This window comes from Mustela erminea, chromosome 11, assembly GCF_009829155.1.
Source record: "Mustela erminea isolate mMusErm1 chromosome 11, mMusErm1.Pri, whole genome shotgun sequence".
Taxonomy (NCBI): domain Eukaryota; kingdom Metazoa; phylum Chordata; class Mammalia; order Carnivora; family Mustelidae; genus Mustela; species Mustela erminea.
In genome coordinates, this window is record NC_045624.1 from 62,970,350 (window position 1) to 62,990,318 (window position 19,969).

Here is a 19,969-nt window from a genome sequence, read left to right on the forward strand (position 1 = left end):
CTTTACAAAGAGTAGGGAAGGAAGGAAGCAGGGGGAAGAGAGGGAAGGGAAGGGAAGGAATTTACTCCGTAAAAAACAAAAATAATTTGTAAATAATCAAAACATGTAAACTGCATTGTAACTGCCAACAAAATAACAGGGAGTTCATTCTTTAGATCTGGACTAAGGAGGAGAAATAAAGATATGTTCTCCATATAGTTTTTATAGAAGCTATGTTAAAAGGGTGTCTTACTAAGGTGGGGTTTTACAATCCAAAGAGAAATCATGACACTAAAAAAGCAAAGGAATAAGAACAGAATGGGACATAACAACAACAACAAATTTAAGATATCCTTAAAAATTAAAAAAGCACATGATACAATTCTGTAGTGTGATATCCACAGATGCCACAATATAGCACTGGGTAACATCACAGAATTTGGAAATACAAAAGCCTGGACACAGGCTTGGGTCAGCTCTGTAATATACAGGTTTTACAACTTTAAAAAAGTTTCTACACATCTCTGGGTCTCTTAACTCATTTGTAAAATGGATTTAATTATAACTACTTCATATAGTAATAAAGTAAAGTAACAAAAATGTAGGTAGGAGATTGTATTAACATACACACACATACACAGCTGCTGTCTCATGATGTTCTTTTTTTGGGGTTTTTTTTTTTTTTTTTTTAAAGATTTTATTTATTGGGCGCCTGGGTGGCTCAGTGGGTTAAGCCGCTGCCTTCGGCTCAGGTCATGATCTCAGGGTCCTGGGATCGAGTCCCGCATCGGGCTCTCTGCTCAGCAGGGAGCCTGCTTCCTCCTCTCTCAATCTGCCTCTCTGCCTACTTGTAATCTCTCTCTGTCAAATAAATAAATAAAATCTTAAAAAAAAAAAAAAGATTTTATTTATTTATCAGAGAGATGGGGGAGAGAGCGAGCACAGGCAGACAGAATGGCAGGCAGAGGCAGAGGGAGAAGCAGGCTCCCTGCTGAGCAAGGAGCCCGATGTGGGACTCGATCCCAGGACGCTGGGATCATGACCTGAGCCGAAGGCAGCTGCTCAACCAACTGAGCCACCCAGGCGTCCCTGTCTCATGATGTTTTAACCTTGGTGACAGATGATGATAAATGGAAACAAAGACTGTATCACACCTCAGACAAAATGGCCAGATCTAGAGAAGTATTTTATTGTTTTAAAGTAGGTAAGATTGAAACTGAGTCATCAGAAGTAGGATTCATGCTTGCATAGATGAATTAACATTTGGACCAAGACACTGAATTCAAAAAAAACCAGTCATCTCTAGTCTAAGAGACCTGAAAAGGAACAAGTAACCCATATAACTTTTTAAAATTAATTAATTTGGGATTACAGGACAATAAACCTAATTCCAAGGCTAGAATGACCAAGGGATTAATGCTGCTCAGAGAATGAAAAGATATACCAAGCAAATATTAACTGTGACAGAAACCACTGTCTTCCAGTATCTATTCTCCCCATCTTCCCCTTGGTAGAACCCTCTGAGTTTTTACCGGGTAAATGGTTACCCTGCTAGAAACGCTCTGCATTTAGATATGGCCATGTAGTAAGTTCTGGAAAATGAGATGGGTGAAAATTCCAGACTATGCCCTTGAAAGGAAACTGTCTACTCTTAAACTTCTCTTTCCTTCTTCTAATGGGTGAAGCCCAGTCAAAGTAGAGATAAATCATCTCAGACGTGTAAGAAAGTACAACTGACTAAGGAAAGATAAAACAACAATAAAAGCACCTAATCCCTAGAATCAAACTCCCCTGAATATCAAACCAGTCTAGAATCTCGTATTAGAGCTAGTTCAACTTCTTCCTTCTTTAAACCACTAGTTATTTGATTTTGTTAAACCAGTTAGTGTCCTAATTAATGTATTGTTTGACTTGGAATATCCTTTAAAACTGCTTAGAGAAATGAAACTTTTAAGAAAGGTTCCCAATGGAAAATGGAAAACATTTATCTGAATGTCTACTATATGCCAGGCACAGGTGACTTTTATATACTGCCTCACTTATTCTATATCCCTAAACTTCAGATGAATTATTATTTTAATATCAATTTTATGGACAGAAAACTGAAAATGAGAGAGGTTAAGGTGCTGACCCAAGATCTATGACTCATAAGTAAGATTTCTCTTTTCCAGCCACTACCTGACTGATCAGATTCACTTAAGGAGGTCTCTAAAGAGAGATGAGTAAAGCCCAACTCTGGGAGATTTGGATTCAGTAAGTCTAAGGCAAAGGTTTTAAATGAGAATGCTTTGAGAAACAATACCAATAAATATAAATGAGTAAAGGAGGCTTCAAAGAAGCTAAAAAATTATAAGACAAAAGTAAATGATGTTGGTAGAAGGGGGAAAATAAATGAAGATAGAAGAACTTCAGGGCCTGTGACAAACTGGAATGTTCCACCTACAAAGGCATTCAAAAGCATACAAAACATACTGCTACCATTAAAAAAAAAAAAATCCAAAGTCCTTCCCATGTTCTTCCAAGTCCTACCTGGTATTCTATGCAACTTCCTCCCCTCTTACCAATCCTAGTCCCTAACTCTGTACGAGCCATACTAGTCTCCTTGTTGGTCCCCAAACCAAGCATGTTCCTATCTCAGGCTCTGTGTATTCTGTTCCCTCAGGCTGTCATGCACTCCTCTCAAATAAATATATGTCCACTACCACCTTCCTTACATATTGTCATAAAATGTCATGTTAAGGGGTGCCTGGGTGGCTCAGTGGTTTGAGCCTCCGGTTTCGGCTCAGGTCATGATCTCAGGGTCCTGGGATCAAGCCCCAAACTGGGCCCTCTGTTCAGCAGGGAGCCTGCTTCCCCCTCTCTCTCTGCCTGTCTCTCCACCTACTTGTGATTTCTCTCTCTGTCAAATAAATAAATAAAATCTTAAAAAAAAATAAGTAAAATAAAATAAAGTAAAATAAAGTGTCATCTAGCATTACCCTACCTCCTTTATTCTCTGAATGTTTCACCTTACTTGGAAGGTGAAAGTTTCACAGTACTTTACTTATCACAATGTTGCATTTTGTTTTCTTTCTTTTTTAGTTTTTTTTTGCTTACGTTTTTACTTTCTGTCCTCTCCCCACCTGCCACTCAAATGTAAGCTTCCTTAAAGAATATACGTTTTGTCTGTTTTCCCCACTGCCATCTCCATAGGGTCTGTAACAATGCCTAATACCAATAGATAAATATATCTGTTGAACAAATACATTGAATAAATGAGAAAAACCATACTAATGCTTAAATAGCTAAAGGTAAAATATAGATAAGGTGAAATATAGATAAGGTAAAAATAATTAAATAAATAATAGTAAGTCCAGCTGAAGTTTCCTATTCTTCCATGGAAATTTCTATCCCTATTTATATCACTTCCTGTCCATACTAGACACTTGTGACATCTTTTAATGTCATACTATTTATCCCCACATAGGTGAATACTGTGCCTTAAAGCTATTTTTATGCTCCTTGACAGACTTCTCCACCCCAGTATCTACCTTAGTGCCTTGCACATATGCATAGGCCCTAAATCATGACTGACTGACTTCACTCAGTGCTACGAAGTCACTTTTGAATATAAATATCACTGCTAAATAAAATATAGATCACCTCTTAACATAACTGGGTTTAGAAACATGAATTCAATAAGGACTATATATTCATATTCTATAAATGCTTGCTGAGTTCTATTTCTGTCATCTGTTTTAACATAAGATAAAGGAAAAATCTACCGGAGTGAACATACGAGAAAATTTTTCATTTCCAATTAGAAGAGAACTCTTGTTCTCTTCTTTTGAATTCTAAAATGAAGTGCTTAGGATCATTCCAACAATACTGAATGCTTTGTATCATTCCAACAATATTGACACCAACAAGCTTAACAAGAACAAAAAAGGAAACCATGAAGATGCTGATGGAATAGAAGGATAAAATAGAAGGGTTGTTAAAAACCCCAGAACTACGTATGTTTATACCTCCTGTCATATGAGATAGTTAATACATTACTGTTGGGTCATTGTAAATGTTCTATTACTTGCTGCTGAAAAACTAAGTAAGATGCAACATCAAGAAGATAAACAGCCAACACATATCTTAAAGACCCCATGCATATTGGCATTAGACTCCAAATGTGGCTCTGAAATTTTTAGAAAATTAAAGGAGTTAATAAACTCAGTTACATAATTCACTGTATCTATAAGATAAAAACCAAACCAGTTAATAAGCTAACACAAAGCTAGTGGCATCATGCACCCTGATTTTAAGCTGTATTACAAAGCTACAATAATTAAAACCAGTAATAGACTGACATAAAAACAGACCTATAGATCAATGAAACAAAATAAAGAGCCCAGAAATAAAGTCATGCATGTATGGTCAATTAATTTACAACAAAGGAGTCAAGAATATACAATGGGAAAGGATACAGCCACATACAAAGGAATAAAACCTGACCACTATCTTACACGATGGATTAAAGATGTGCACATTAGACCTGAAACCATAAAACTAGAAAAAAAAAAGGCAGAAAACTACTTGATAAAGGTTTTGGCAATGACTTTTTAAAATCTGACATGAAGAGCAAAAGCAACGAATGCAAATAAATAGTGGGACTACATTATATTAAAAAAGACTGCACAACAAAGGAAACCATAAACAAAATGAAAAGGAAATCTACTAAATGGGAGAAGATATTTGCAAGTAATGTATCTGGGTAAGGGGCTAATATCCAAAATACATAAAGGGCTCATATAAATCAACAGCAAAACAAAACAAAACAAAATCCAAACAATCTGATTAAAAAATGGGCAGAATATATGAATATATGAGTATTTTTTCCAAAGAAGACATACAGATGGTCAACCAGTATATGGAAGACACACAGCATCATCAATTATCAGGAAAATGCAAATCAAAATTACATGACATATCACTTTTCATCTGTTGGAATGGCTACTATCAAAAAGATAAAAAATAACAAGTGCTGTTGAGGATGTGGAAAAAAGGGAATCTCAGTGCACCGTTGGGAATGTAAATTGGTGCAGCCACTATAGCAAACAGTATGGAGGTTCCTCAAAAATTTAAACGTATAACTACCATGTAGCCAGCAATTCTACGTCCAGGTATTTATGCAAAGCAAATAAAACACTAACTCAAAAAGATATATGCACCCTCACGTTCACTGCAGCATTATTTACAACAGACAAGATATGGAACCTAAGTGTCCATCAATGGATGAACACATAAAGAAATTGTGATATAGATTATACAATGGACTATTATTCGGCCATAAAAAATGAAATTTGCCATTTATGACAACACGGATAGACTCAAAGTCATCATGATAAGTCAAATAAGTCCAAACGGAGAAAGACAAATATTATATGATCCCTCTTATATGCAGAATCTTAAAACACACACAAACAAAAAAAATACATACACAGAAAACAAGCTCATAGAAAGAACAGACCAGCAGTTGCCAGAGGAAGAGATGGAAGGAGAGAAATGGGTGAAGATGGTCAAAAGATGAAAACAAAATCACAACAAAACCAAATACATTCATAAGCAAACTCACAGCAACACCTAATATTAAGAACTAAGAGAAAGAATATTATGTACTGAAAAACTGGCTTCTCAGTATTCTCAGGTCAATTCAAAAGAAAAAAATCAGTAAGGCAAAATGCAACAATAAAAAATGTAACAACATCAGAATGTAAACTCATATTAGCAAAAAGAATAATCATAAGAATCAAAATAATTCTGTCCAGGTATGTGTCTAATAATAGAGCTTATATAGACTATTTTTAAAAATTGATATACTCTGCATATACCCCAAATACATCATACTTGTTACAGTTAAACTTTAAATAAAGGTTAATAAATAAGGTTACCTTAGAAAAGTACCAAAGTGAAAGTCACCTATTTGCTAACACATGTTTTAATAGTTCCCTGAGCTGGGATGGCAGGAAACATCATCTCATGTAAACCAAAGAGATAAAGAGACACATGTATGAATAAACAGTTATTCCAATACCCCAAAAAAGTATAACAAAGATATACCCTCAGGCAATGCCTTTATATGAATAGAAAATTAAATAAATGGGAAAGGATATATGCAAAATACTACAACACAAAATGATGATTTGAAAACTAACTATACCCTAGAATTATTTTTTTAAATAAAATCTTACCCAAAAAGCCAATAATGCTAAAGAGCTAATCAAACAAAACCTGACTGATAAAAGGGACCACTCCCTCACAACTTGTATTCTAATGACTAAGATGCAGTGAAAAGCAAGAGAAAACAAACAAACAAAAAAACCCTCTCCTCATAAATCAATGTTCTAATAAAGGTGAGAAACAATAAACAAGATAAGTAAGAATCAATATACTGGACAGTGGTTAGGTACTAAAAAGACGGCAAAAAAATAGCAGGAAAGGGGATTAGAAAGTATCATGGAGGGAGAGTGTTACAATGTTAGACGGTCACCAGGAAAGTCACAATGAGAAGCAGACATGGAATGAAGATCTAAAACAAAAAGTGAGAGCGTGGGTTGAAGCCTCTGCCTTCAGCTTAGGTCATAATCCCAGGGTCCTGGGATCAAACCCCGCATCAGGCTCTCTGCTCATCGGGGAGCCTGCTTCCCCCTCTCTCTCTGCCTGCCTCTCTGCCTACTTGTGATCTCTCTCTCTGTCAAATAAATAAATAAAATATTTAAAAAAAAAAAAAAAAGTGAGAGCGTAGCCTGGGCAGCTCAGTCATTAAGCATCTGCCTTCAGCTCAGGTCATGATCCCAGAGTCTGGGATCAGGAAGCCTGCTTCTCCCTCTCCCATTTCCCCTGCTTGTGTTTCCTCTCTCGCTGTGACCCTCTCTGCCAAATAAATAAATAAAATCATTAATTAATTAATTAATTTGTAAAGAGTGAGGGAATAAGCCATGAGGACATATGTGAGGGAAGGGCAGCCCATGCAAGGAAACAAGTACAGAGGCCCAGAGCAGGAGCTTACCCAACACACTCATTACAGGAGCAGGGAAAAGGCCAGGGAGATTGAATGAGGGGAAGTGATGAGGTCTGAAAGGTACTATGAACCCAGATCACACAGAACTTTATAATCACTGTAAACAAACAAACAAACAGACAAAAAACTGGCCTCCAGTGTGAATCAGATGGGAAGCCACTGAAGGGTTTTGATCAGGTTAAGTGAGCAGATCTGACTTAGATCTTAAAGGAACAGCATTAGTTGTTACTGAAAAGGTCCTCTATTCGCTAGAAAAGGATTGGTGGACCATGACTTAAGAGCCAAATCTGGGCCTAGCTTCTTTTGGAAACAGTTGATTTCAACACAACCATAGTTACTCATTTACATATTCTCTAAGACAGTTTTCACAATCAATGGCAAAAAGTTAAATAGTTGTGACACAAATGATAGGGCCAAAAAGCCTAAAATATTTACTATCTGGCTCTTCAGAGAAAAAAATTGCCATCCTCTGTCCTAAAAAGAAAAGTAGGGAAAGAGTTAGGATGTTATTAACTCAGGTAACAAAGGACTATTGGGACTAGAATAGCAGCAATGTATTTGTTAAGAAGACATATTCTAGACATACTCTAAAGATACAGTTGAATACAGTTGATACAGATACACCAAAGGTATATATTTTAAATATATATATATATTTATTTTAAATGAAAGACTTCTTAAAATAAAAATGTAAGTTACCAAATGCCTAATAGCCAAATAAAGGTATTACTGAAGATCTCATATAAAATATCAAGTTTTAAGCAATGTAACTTCTTGATGAATTCATGTAAAATTACTGGATCCACCAAGAGCCCATTCCTACCAAATGGGGTTTTCCCAGCAATATTATGGCATCAGTTCAATAACTAAAGATCTAACTTAAGCCCTTGACATTTAATCCATGAATGATTCCAGTCCATTAAGTCAAAGGTTATGCAAAAAAAAGGAATCAATAAAATCTGTAATCTTATATTGTTTCAAAGAGAATTTTCTACATGGTAACAGAGTGTGACAAACCATACTTTATCACAGAAGAAACTACCATATGTTTTACATGAAATATAAGTAACTTTAAGGTTAACTAAATGGTGTGAAATGTAATCACATAAACTTCAGTCAGCATAACTGAATATGTGCTATTGCTGTTTTAGTAATAAATATGTTGTATCATAACATGGTTTGAATATTCTAAATAACCTGGAATTTTCACAAAGTGGATCAGAAAGAATAGAAAGTTCAAATGGATCCTCACCAATGAGAGAAAGTACTATGTCAGAAGGCTATAAAAAATCATTAAAATATGGTAAGGTATGTGAAGTCACTGGATGAAACTGAGGTACTAATTCTTTTTCAACCTTTCTTTTACTGTCTATATAAAACAGCCATTAAGAAGAAATCCTGCTTAACAAACAAGTCTTTAATAAAGGGGAAAGAAGATTTCTAGAATGTCATAGAAAATTAAAACAGAAGATATGCTCACAAACAATAGATCTGTTTTAATTTAAAATGTTTCTTAATTAAATATACTATTATATTACCCCAACCATAAGAAGTAGCCAAGAACTTCTTTTAACAGAATGATTACTGCCAGGAGCAAACCTCACTGATACAGATTCATAGAGAGTCTTGGGTTTTAAAACATTGTTCTGAAATCTTTATAATTTTCCAATTCTATTTTATAACAAGATACCAGAAATATATGCAAATGTTTTAAATCATTTCCCCCCCCAAAAAATATACATAACAAGGCAGCAGTACATGGCTCCTTCATGCATTTTCTTTTTATTTTTTTAAAGATTTTATTTATTTTAGAGCGCATATATGGGCACATGTGTAAGCATGCAAGGGAAGGGGCAGAGGGAAAGAAAACTTTAGCAGACTCTGCATTGAGTAAAGCCATGGCCTCTTGATCGCATGATCCTGAGATCACAACATGAGCTGAAACCAAGAGTCAGACCCTTAAATGACTGCGCCACCAAGGCACCTCAACTTCACACATTTTCCTTAGCTACTGTCTACCCACCCCCCAAAAAATGGTGAATAATGCTATACAAAGGAACCCAAACTACCATAGTATGAAAGGTAAAGTTCTCAATAAGTTCTAAAAGAAACAGCTACAAAGGAGTTTCCAGACTGCAAAGCTCAGAGTTTGCCACAGTACAGTAATAACCTAACAGATTCTGTGATCTTAAGTATTCACCTGGGATTACCTGGTCTTCTAAATCTTACTTGTATTGCCCCTCTGCACTGCTGTTTACCATCCTGAGTTGTAGTCATAACTAATCCACACAACCCTATTATATATTTCATTATACCTCTGTGTCTGCCTAAGAGCTGTGAAAATGTTCAATGTTTACCCAGTACCCTTCATCAGTCAATCAAAGTACAATTCATAAGAATCAGAGACTGGTATAAAACTATGTACCAACATATAACCGCTGTAGAATTTATTTATTAAAAAAAATATATTACTGTAAATCTACATAACAAATTTTCATCAGATTATCTTTTTCACTTGATTCCTGTCTACAGATAAAGATAAGTAAGATAAAGACCCTATATAATAAGCATGTATGACACAAAATTTAGCCAGTAAAAGTAACTCAACGAGAGACTTGGATATACCACAGATCCACCATGAATACACAGCAAGAATTATCAAGCAAACACTCAAATACCTGCCTACATAAGAAAGTTAAAGAAGCAACAAAACTTGGGCGCCTGGGTGGCTCAGTGGTTAAGCCGCTGCCTTCGGCTCAGGTCATGATCTCAGGGTCCTGGGATCGAGTCCCACATTGGGCTCTCTGCTCAGCAGGGAGCCTGCTTCCTCCTCTCTCTCTCTCTCTGCCTGCCTCTCTGCCTACTTGTGATTTCTCTCTGTCAAATAAATAAATAAAAAAAAAATCTTTAAAAAAAAAAAAAAAAAAAAAAGAAGCAACAAAACTTAGCCTCAGGACTCCTTAAGTCTTAAAAATTATCGGAGCCCAAAAGAGCGTATGTGAGTTATAGACAGTCTCCATATCAGAAGTTAAAATAATAAATAAAATTTGAATATATTTATTCATTTTAAATAATCCTATCATATGTTAAGATAAATAACATTTTTATTAAAAAATACTATAATTTACATACACAAATTCAGTGAGAGGACTGGCACTGTTTTACACTTGGGAAAATCTCTTTAACATCTAAATAGCCCACATAAAAGAAGATAGCTGGATTCTCAAAACTATTTCCACATTATGTTATACTATTACGTGTTATATAATCTCTGGAAATATCCACTATTGCTCATAAGAGAATTAAGAGTAAAAAAAATGTATATGCCATTCTCATAATTGTTACAAAGATAGTTTTAACTTCATAGACCCTTTGAAAGATATTAAGGAGTCCCCAAAACATACTCTGAAAACAACTGACTACTTAATCTAAAACTAATAAACCTGGAAGGAAAATTATAAAATCAAAAACAATTGTAAAGAAAGAAATACAGATACTGATGATGGGGTAATGATTTTATTTACAGAAAGAGTAAGGTTATCCAAGATGCTGACATTTTAATGCTTTAAAACAACCTGATTATGTTTCATTTCATCTATCAGATATATCTGTCACTATAAGAATTTTAGTTAACATATTTTCCAAATGCTTAACTAGCTTTCACACTGAAAAAAAAACTCATGTACTGTTTATTTTTGGAATTTTAGATCAGTGATCTGGGCAAAGACTTTTAAAATAAGCTTGTTAATTTATTTTATGATGCACACCTGTTGTGGGACATTTATAATCATGAGACATCTTATGAACATATTCAACAACAATGAGTTTAAATAAACCCACCTCTTCTGCTGCTGCCTCTGAAAGCAGACCTTCCTTCTGGGCACAGGTCACATGGAAATAGGCTCTGCACATCCCTGCATCGCAGCTAATACAAACTCCAGTTCTAGCAAAACGAGGGTCTTCACAGAAGCTACACTCCTACAACGGAATAATAGGAAAACTCTCAGAATAAAAATATCTCTAGAACAAGATTGCATTCTCATACAAAGCATCCGTAAGATACAAATAGTGAATCAATAGCATATTAATAGAAACAGTAATTAAAGACAAGAAAAGAGTTTATATGGAAAAATTCTCTCTATAGTTTCAATAAACCAAATTCCACTGATATAAAAATGATGACAGTAATAATAATAAGTTGAAGGTTTATTTTGTGCTAGGCACTATTCTAAGCACTTTATATATATTAATGTACGTAACTATACTGTGGAACCTTCCACTCTAATATGTGGAATAGGTATTATCTCCATTTTACATATGAGAATACGAAGCTGAAAACAGGTTAAGAAATCTCAAAATAACACAAAAAATAACTGCCAAGTCAATATTCAAACCAAAGTAATCTCACTTTAAAGGCCATGCTCTTAACTATTAACTTATATGGATTTGAACAATATAATATTGCTTGGAAAATGAAAGAAAATAAGTAAAAAGCCAGAGAAAAATTCACCAAAAAATCTAGGCAACATAGTCCAAGAAATTATGTATTTTTAAAATACATTTAAAAGAATTAAATACTATTAAATTAAAGAGAAATACTTTAAAGAGAATTAAAAGTAATCTTAAGTAAACAATTTAATTTGTTGTGATAGATATTACAGCCAATTACATCCTTTCTGAATACAAAGGAAAAAACTATAAAACTAAAAGTTAGTTTAAACCTGAGATTGCTCCCAATTCCCCCAAATCGACTTTATTCTTTACACTATCTAAAGCACAAGGAAAAAAAAAAATATGGTCTAAAATATAAATTACTCTAGTGATCATAATCTTCATAAAAGAAAAACCTGCTAAATTCTGAAAGACTGCCAAATGACAATTAAAGAACTATTTCTAGTAAATACATTCTAAGTAAATTAAATAAAAGGGAAACATTAAAAAATTTAGAAGTTTCAAAAGATACTAAAAATGTCATTTTAACAGTGTACATATTGACTATATTCTAGGAAGACAGCACCAAATTGATACATCAGCAGTGAATGAAAATAGCAAGAACAGGACTCCGGGCACAGATGTGAAAACACACCCAAATCCTGACACTCTACTGCTTGGTTATATGTCTTTTTTCAATAATAGTAGAAGGTGTATGGTATAAAATCCTAGCAAATAGCAATCTAAACATGAAACCAAAAAAGGAGAGAAAGAATGAGACAAGAGAGAGGAAGGAAGAAAAATGAAGAAATTATTTCAAGAATATCAATAGCACAAACAGAACCAAACTGTTCAGGATAGTTCCCAAACTAATTCAATGTAATATGATGACGTTGAGCAAGGGATTTCAGAGTGAATACAAGGGAAAATTTCCTGACCATAAAGTCTTAAGAAGACTGTACAACAATCTAGTAAAGAAAAGGGAATTTTCTTAATTGCTTGAATCATTTAAAATGCTAGGGAACTAAACAACTGAGAACTCAAGAAAGCAAGCAACCAGGATTAGGAAATGGATAGACAGATCTAGAAGAGCTCATTTTACAAATGAGCTAGAGAATACATTATTTTTTACTCCACTTCCTGGTCATCAAAACAAAAGGTGATAATGAAAAATCAGGTCACAAATGCATATTTAATGATTCTCTTTTTTGGTTCAGAGGTCACTGCAGGCTTCAGATATATTAAGTAATATCTGGTCCCTGTGTTTTTCAGTGCTTATAGATTTGTATTTATGATACTAATGTCTGTCTACTGAAAATTACTTAAGTTAGTCCCTTCTAAGCTCTGTGTGAATTATGAAACTTATCAAAAAGCAGTACCTTTCACTTCCAATAATGGTGCACTAGGTAATTCGTACTAATCCTGCTGGAAACTAGAAAATATGGACAATCTTTTTTAAAACTATAACTTAAAGGCATCAGAGAAATAAGATAGTATAAAATTACCTGAGGACCAGGAAAGTAAGTTCAGTGCTTGGGCCTGTTTTTCTCCCTGGGGACTTTAGCTAATTTTGGAGAGGGATACTGTAGATAGTTCAATAGAAATTACCCAAACTAAAGCACAAGAGCTTTGGAGTGAGGCCGGAGGGTGAGGGATGCAGGTGGTGGTTAGAACCAAAGGAGGATATTCTGGATATAACAGCAGAAACTGTCAAATTCTTGAATTTTCAGTATCAGAATTTTCCAACAACCTGTAAGCTTCCCGTCCCACTTTAATGTGTTACTAATGCTTTTCAAGAGTCTTCCTCCCCAATATCCCAAAAGACAGCAATGGAAGAGAATGTTATCAGTGCCTAATTCACTCTAATATTACAGGCATGTCTGTGGTAATTTTATACCTAAATTTAAATTATTAAGTGTATTTTTATCAATTAAAATCCTAAAGCTCAAGCAATAAAAGCCAATTAATAAACTTGAGGCTGACAGGTTGCTGAGCAGGTTATGTAGTCTTTAAAAAAACAAAAACAAAAACACAACACTCCTTCAATTCTAAGTAAAACATCAAGTGCCTTTTGTACTCTTTTCATAATTTTGGTAAATTCCACTTCAAAAGTAAAGTCAGAAATAGGTTTGTATTTGTTCCGACTGGTCTGAAAATTCGTATGTGCTAAGGAGTGTGCTAAATGCCACAGAAACGGAAGCAGAATCAATTATCATTTTACCCTACAAGTACTTTAAATTAAGAATACATGAAAGAATTTATAAATTATGGGCTTTCTGGGAAAATTACTATCAATAATAGATGGTTAAGTGCTAACTGCTCTACAAATAAGCATAAGCATTTCTATACTCAACAATGATACTGACATTAGTAAAAAACCATATGAACTAGTAAATTTTTCTCTTTTAAACAATCAAGAAAACTTTGTCTCACCTTGGCACCATATTTGGAATAGTTCATTTCTGTTAGTGTTACTGGTCGTAATTTGTCAATATCTCCAAAGGCTACTCCAGGAACATATAGGGCACATACAATGTGAACCCATCTATGAGGAGAGAAAATATGATTTTGCTATCAAACCCTTTCATAAAATGCCCAAGAGGAAAATAAACATAAAATATGTGCCATCTCAAATAACTACTGAAAGAATTCTATGGTCAGATCTCAGAATCTCACATAACTGAAGAATATGGAATAAGCACAACTGCAATAATAAGCAGTTTTCTAGCACTTAGCCAAAGTGAAGAGTGAACAACTATAATTGCCTGTCACTTCAATTCACTGCTCTTTGCACTCACCTGTTATTCTCAAATATTTGCACAAAACCACTATTCAAATGAAACAAAACATCATTTTCTTATGCGTGGAAAGATATTCACATTCATTATTTTAAGGACTGAGAAGTAATGATCTAATTTAAGAACTGTGCAGTAATTCTGCAGTAATTAGGTAAAATTGTTCTTCCTTGTTACTTTTTTCTAAAAGCTGTTGGAATAGTCCTTCAGAACACTTTAAAACAATTTTTGGTCTTCATCCTGACTTTCTCTCCAGGTTAAAACTGATTCCTGAAGACTGTCCAGAACAAGTTGTAATAATAAAAGGAAATCCTATTTCACTCATCTGTTCACCATACAAACTATGTACTAAAACTTACATGCCCCATGTATTTTTTTTTTTAAGTCTGAATGATGCACAACACTAAACAAAGAATGCTCAAAACTAAAAGGGGAGTTGATTCTAATTCCTTTTTTTTTTTTTGAAAGTTGCGCTGAAACTTTTGAAATGCATTCAGAACCCTTTCCGTTCATATACAACCACACAATATACGGATCACCAGATTTTGAAATTTAAACAGATTTACATTACTTCTCTAAGAAGGTAAAAATGAGAAAGCAAACCTCTCTTAAACTTGTGACTATATTAACAACAAATTCTGCTTTATCACAGCTTGAGAGGCTATGACAGCTACATGGTTATGTTTTGTGACACACTGTAAATTTTAAAAGATTAAGACTAAGAATCATTTTATAGAGGCACTGAGAAAAACAGTTACAAATCTTTAGAAACTATCTTTTTTATTGAGAAGAAAATCCAAGATTTTAAGATTTTCTTGATAAAATGTTTTAATCCCACTTCCCAAATGCATCCTGTGGAGTTCAATATAAAGATACACATCTTCAACAAGCAGCTGCTTTCTCAATTTAATTTGCGCAGGTTTTTCATGCTCCACTGGTGTATTAAATGCCACTGTACTCTGTAGGAGTTTATCTTTGATAAACCCAACAGCTGGCTGCTTGCTTCATACTGACCTTCTGAAAATGTTTTAGTACAAGTCATGCAAGTACTACAGATTTAAACTGCCATTTCAGTGTGACTGGCACACAAGTGTATCATTTCCCAACCACTGATGTGAGGATGTCAACTTGAGTCTTTATTAAAATGCATATCAAACAGCTGAGACAATTCTGTTCCTTTTTAATACCTGTTGTGAATAATTTTTTGTTCATTTGTTTAATTGTACATACTTTAGAACTCTGTAATTAAGACAAATGAAGAAATCAAAAAGGAATAATCTTTGCTACTTTTAACATTCATTCTGGAGCTTTAAGGACAGATGTTGACTGGGGAAAGGAAAAAAGCACCACATAAAATCACCGAAAAATTAAGAGTCAAAATTGCCATTCTAGCATGGAAACTAGTAATATATCCTTTAAAACACATATTTTAAAAAAGCAAACTAACTAGATTTATCTAGGATTCACTTAGAATGGGAACTACTTTACAATCAATCAAATTCGATTTTGAAATGCGTTGTATTTGTAATGCCTTTACAACATGTAAAATAAATCCACTTCCACTATGTTATTTTCATTTTTCTTATATTCATTCAGTAATCAATTACTAAGTGACTCTGAGGAATGGAGCACCACAAAGGCCATTGGAAAGTTATTACTTAACATGAAATATTTGCAGCACAGTGTTAGGCATGAAATCTTAAGGATTAGAGCCTATCTAATACTTCCCATAATCAGGTAGATAGAAGCCACTTGAGACAGGCTAAAATACTTTTCCTAAGGAATGGAATAAAAATTGAAAGACAAAAAAAAAAAAAAAAATTGAATGATGGGGCGCCTGGGTGGCTCAGTCGTTAAGCATCTGCCTTCAGCTCAGGTCATGATCCCAGGGTCCTGGGATTGAGCCCGGCATCAGGCTCCCTGCTTAGTGGGAAACCTGCTTCTCCCTCTCCTACTCCCCCTGCTTCTCCTCTCTCACTGTGCCTCTGCCAAATAAATAAATGAAATTTAAAAAAAAAAAAATTTAATGACAAAAAGTACTGATGGTTTCCACACACATTAAAGCACATCATTTTCAATGTAGAACTTATGGCTCCCATCAGAATCAGAGGGGGAAAAGTCTAATTAGCCTATGTGATACACAGTTTCAATACCTTTTTCATTCTTTTCCATACAGAAGCTAGAATACTAAATGACTTGTCAAATTTTCTTGTTTTTTTTTTCCTTGCCTTGAATCAAAGTATTATCAAGCTTTAACCATACCCTTCAAACTATATCAAGACATATAATTTCCACCATAGCCTATAGATGAGTATGTGTCTCAATGCAAATAAAATGTTCAAATACTATAAAAAGAACTTCTGCCAGGCTGTACCATCAAGGGAAGTATCTACAGGTAAGATCCACAAGAGTCAGTACAAATATTTCTCAGTGAATCTAATTAAAGGGGCCTCTCTTTTCTCCATTCAGAAACAATTTTACAAGTTATTTTGTGGATTATAATAGCATGAAAAGACAGATACTTTACAGTTTTTCAACAGAACTTTCAAATTATGAACAAGAAAAGAGGTAAAACAAATTATTTTCCCTAAAAGGAAGCTCTGTGTTTTCCAAAGTTGTCTTACTTATTCACCACAATTTATCACCAAAATTTCAACTGTCAGGACAAAGTAGTTACCAGAAGGAATTTATGCAGCTGGTACTCTATGATCCCCTTAAGGAAATGGAATACTAGTAATAAGAAAAGCAATAGAAGCAGCATTAGAAATAAGGAGACATTTATTAACTACTTATTATGCTCCAGAAACTGTATTGTTCTACAGGAATCAACTCTTTCCTCTCAAAAGTACTAAGAAAATGGAGGTTTTGAAAGGTTAAATCACATGCCTATAATCCCAGTTATTTTAAAAAAAAAAAAAAAAAAAAACAGAACTCAAATATATGCAGTCCAACTTAAAAACCTATACTTTTCGTGCTGTACTAAACTCCCTAATTCTGGGCCCAAGCCAGTCCAAATGTGAAATAATGCTCAGGTCTATAATAGAGACTAAAGATTCAAGTCAATACATGAAGTCATTTGTTATGCCTCATATTTTATTTCATCTTTTTGGATGTGCAATGAGGAAGAAGAACTAAGATTTTCAGCCATTTATCCTACACATCAACACACAGGATTCTCCCAAGATTCCATGGTAGATTCTATGCTATCCCAACAACTTGTATGGCAACATTTCTCAGGGGCCTTTCACCAACTTAAAATAGGGAAATATAAGAAAAATATTTTTGACTTTACTAATGTAGCATGTATCAAATTTTAAAGACTATCTTTATTTTGGGAAAAAATATATCCTATACTTTTCAATATTAAAATATGGAAAATAATGCTGAAAATTTATATATTTTATCATTCATGTATATTAAATATTTTTTAAAATACTGAAATAGTTCATCACAAAATTAAAAAATCACAAAATAAAAAACAACAACACAAAATAAAAAACTTATTTTAGTACTTCTCTTATATGGGAGGGGATGGGGTACAGGATGGGGAGGTCAGGTAGGTAATGATCCATAAAATATAAGAGGGCAGGAACTACTCTTAAACTCCCCAGACGGAAGTCTCTTGGTCAAAAGCATGAAAAATGTCAACATAATTATGATGACAATTGCTCAAATGTAGTAATAAAGATGAGTATGAGTGTAGCAAAAAAAAAAAAAAAGAAAGAAACATAGGTCTTTGTGTCAGTTATTAATTTATTGCCTCTCAGCTCCAGATCCACCTTAAATACCTCCTATGCAATAATGGACAAAATCCCTTCAGCATTTCTCCTTTATAGTGAGCATGATATTAAGTTGTCTTAGTAGAAGTGGTAGAGAGCACAGGAGGAAAGAAAGCACTTCTCAGTAGGGATGATGAAGAGCATCTGCTGGGGTTCTGCCCCAGCCACATACGGCAACTATTGACTCTGTGACCTCACAAACCTAGCCTGAAGATCACTTTCCGGGGCACCTGGGTGGCTCAGTGGGTTAAAGCCTCTGCCTTCGACTGAGGTCCTGATCCCAGGGTCCTGGGATCGAGCCCCACATCGGGCTCTCTGCTCCGGAGGGAGCCTGCTTCCTCCTCTCTCTCTGCCTGCCTCTCTCTGCCTACTTGTGATCTCTGTCTGTCAAATAAAAAAATAAAATCTTTAAAAAAAAAAAAAAAAAAAGATCACTTTTCTACGGCCCTCTTAACAAAGACCCACATACTGCAGACACCACACTGGTGCCCCAGTTTCATCTCCAACTTGTGCCTAGACACCCACTTGCCAAGAACTAAAGACCCAGTTCTAACCCAGGCAAACATCTCAGGCAAACACCCAGGTAAGCATCTCTGCCATCTAAAAGGTTGCAACTACACTTCTCCATTACCGTCTGAACTCCAGCTTGGCCAGGAAACTCGGGGGGCCGGTGTCTTCCAAGTTTGTCATTCCCTGGATACTCTCCCTCAGCTTTAGGGTATCCTTTAGAGTTCTTTTATATTGCAGTAACCTTTTTTTTTCCTTTTCTTTATTTATTTAAATTCAATTAGCCAACAGGTAGTACATCATTACTCTTTTTAAGATTTTTTAATTAACATGTAATATTACTTGTTTCAGGGGTACAGGCTGTGGTATCACAGTTACTCTTATCATAGCATAATAATTCTGTAAATTTCCCCTTTAAAACCACTGCAAGGGTTCTGTCTTCTGGTATACTTTTGAAATCAGACAGATCTGGGCTCCAGTCTAACTGTTTACCTGCTTATGGCCTTGATCAAATAAAAATTACTTAATGATCTGAGCCTCAGGTACTATCTCTATAAAATGGAAAACTTTAACACCTGTCTCATTAGAGTCGTTAGTGGGATTTAATGGGACTATGGTTATAAAGGCAAATGCAGGTAACCAATAGTCTTTCCTCCCTCTTCCCCTGACCTGTAGCCTACTGTTCATTTACCCTATGCCAAAAAAAAAAAAAAAAAAAACAAAGAAACAATCAAGCAAAAGTTTGTAACTGAAAAAAATTAGAATAGTCAGAAGCAGACACATTATAAAGCAGGCATATTAACCCATGAGAATTATGACATCAACCTTCCAGCATCTGTCTCCTTGAAAATTCCATCCTGATTAGGACACAGTTCACAGCTAGGGGAAACACCACATTTACAGGCATCACAAAACCAAGGTTCCGTGGAGTTTTCAGAAGCTGAACTCATAATAGAGTCACTCTCTCCATCAACTCCATAGCAACCTAAAAAAAAAAAAAAAGATATGATTAAATAGGTTACTGTTTAACTCATTTATAAAATTACAAAAGAAAAAGGGAATTAGAGAACAAATCTGAAAAATTAATGGTTTATAAGAATGATATTGAAGTCAAAACAGTGAAATAATTTTATAAAAATATTTTTTCACCTACCATAGTATGCACAATGAAACAAAAATGACCTTTTAAAATAATTTTAATCTACTGGAACAGCATTACAGGAATAGAAAAATGTACAGTTCTTTAAAAGATTACATAAAAATAGGGCGCCTGGGTGGCTCAGTTCGTTGAGGGACTGCCTTTGGCTCAGGTCATGATCCCGGAGTCCTAGGATCGAGTTCCGGATCAGGCTCCCAGCTCCATGGGGAGTCTGCTTCTCCCCTTTCATGCTCTCTCTCAAATGAATAAGGTATTAAATAAATAAATA

General features: G+C 34.6%; 1 protein-coding gene across 10 annotated transcripts in view; it reads right to left on the reverse strand.

Moving 5' to 3' along the window:
* The window catches only part of PHF14 (PHD finger protein 14), a 170,767-nt gene that overhangs the window by 113,831 nt on the left and 36,967 nt on the right, over positions 1-19,969 (reverse strand). For all 10 annotated transcript variants that reach the window (XM_032303977.1, XM_032303975.1, XM_032303974.1 and 7 more), the window contains exons 5-7: positions 19,368-19,527; positions 13,895-14,006; positions 10,871-11,008 (exon numbers count right to left, since the gene is read on the reverse strand). In XM_032303977.1, the coding sequence (XP_032159868.1) occupies positions 10,871-11,008; positions 13,895-14,006; positions 19,368-19,527 (410 nt within the window). The remainder of the gene's footprint in view (positions 1-10,870; positions 11,009-13,894; positions 14,007-19,367; positions 19,528-19,969) is intronic.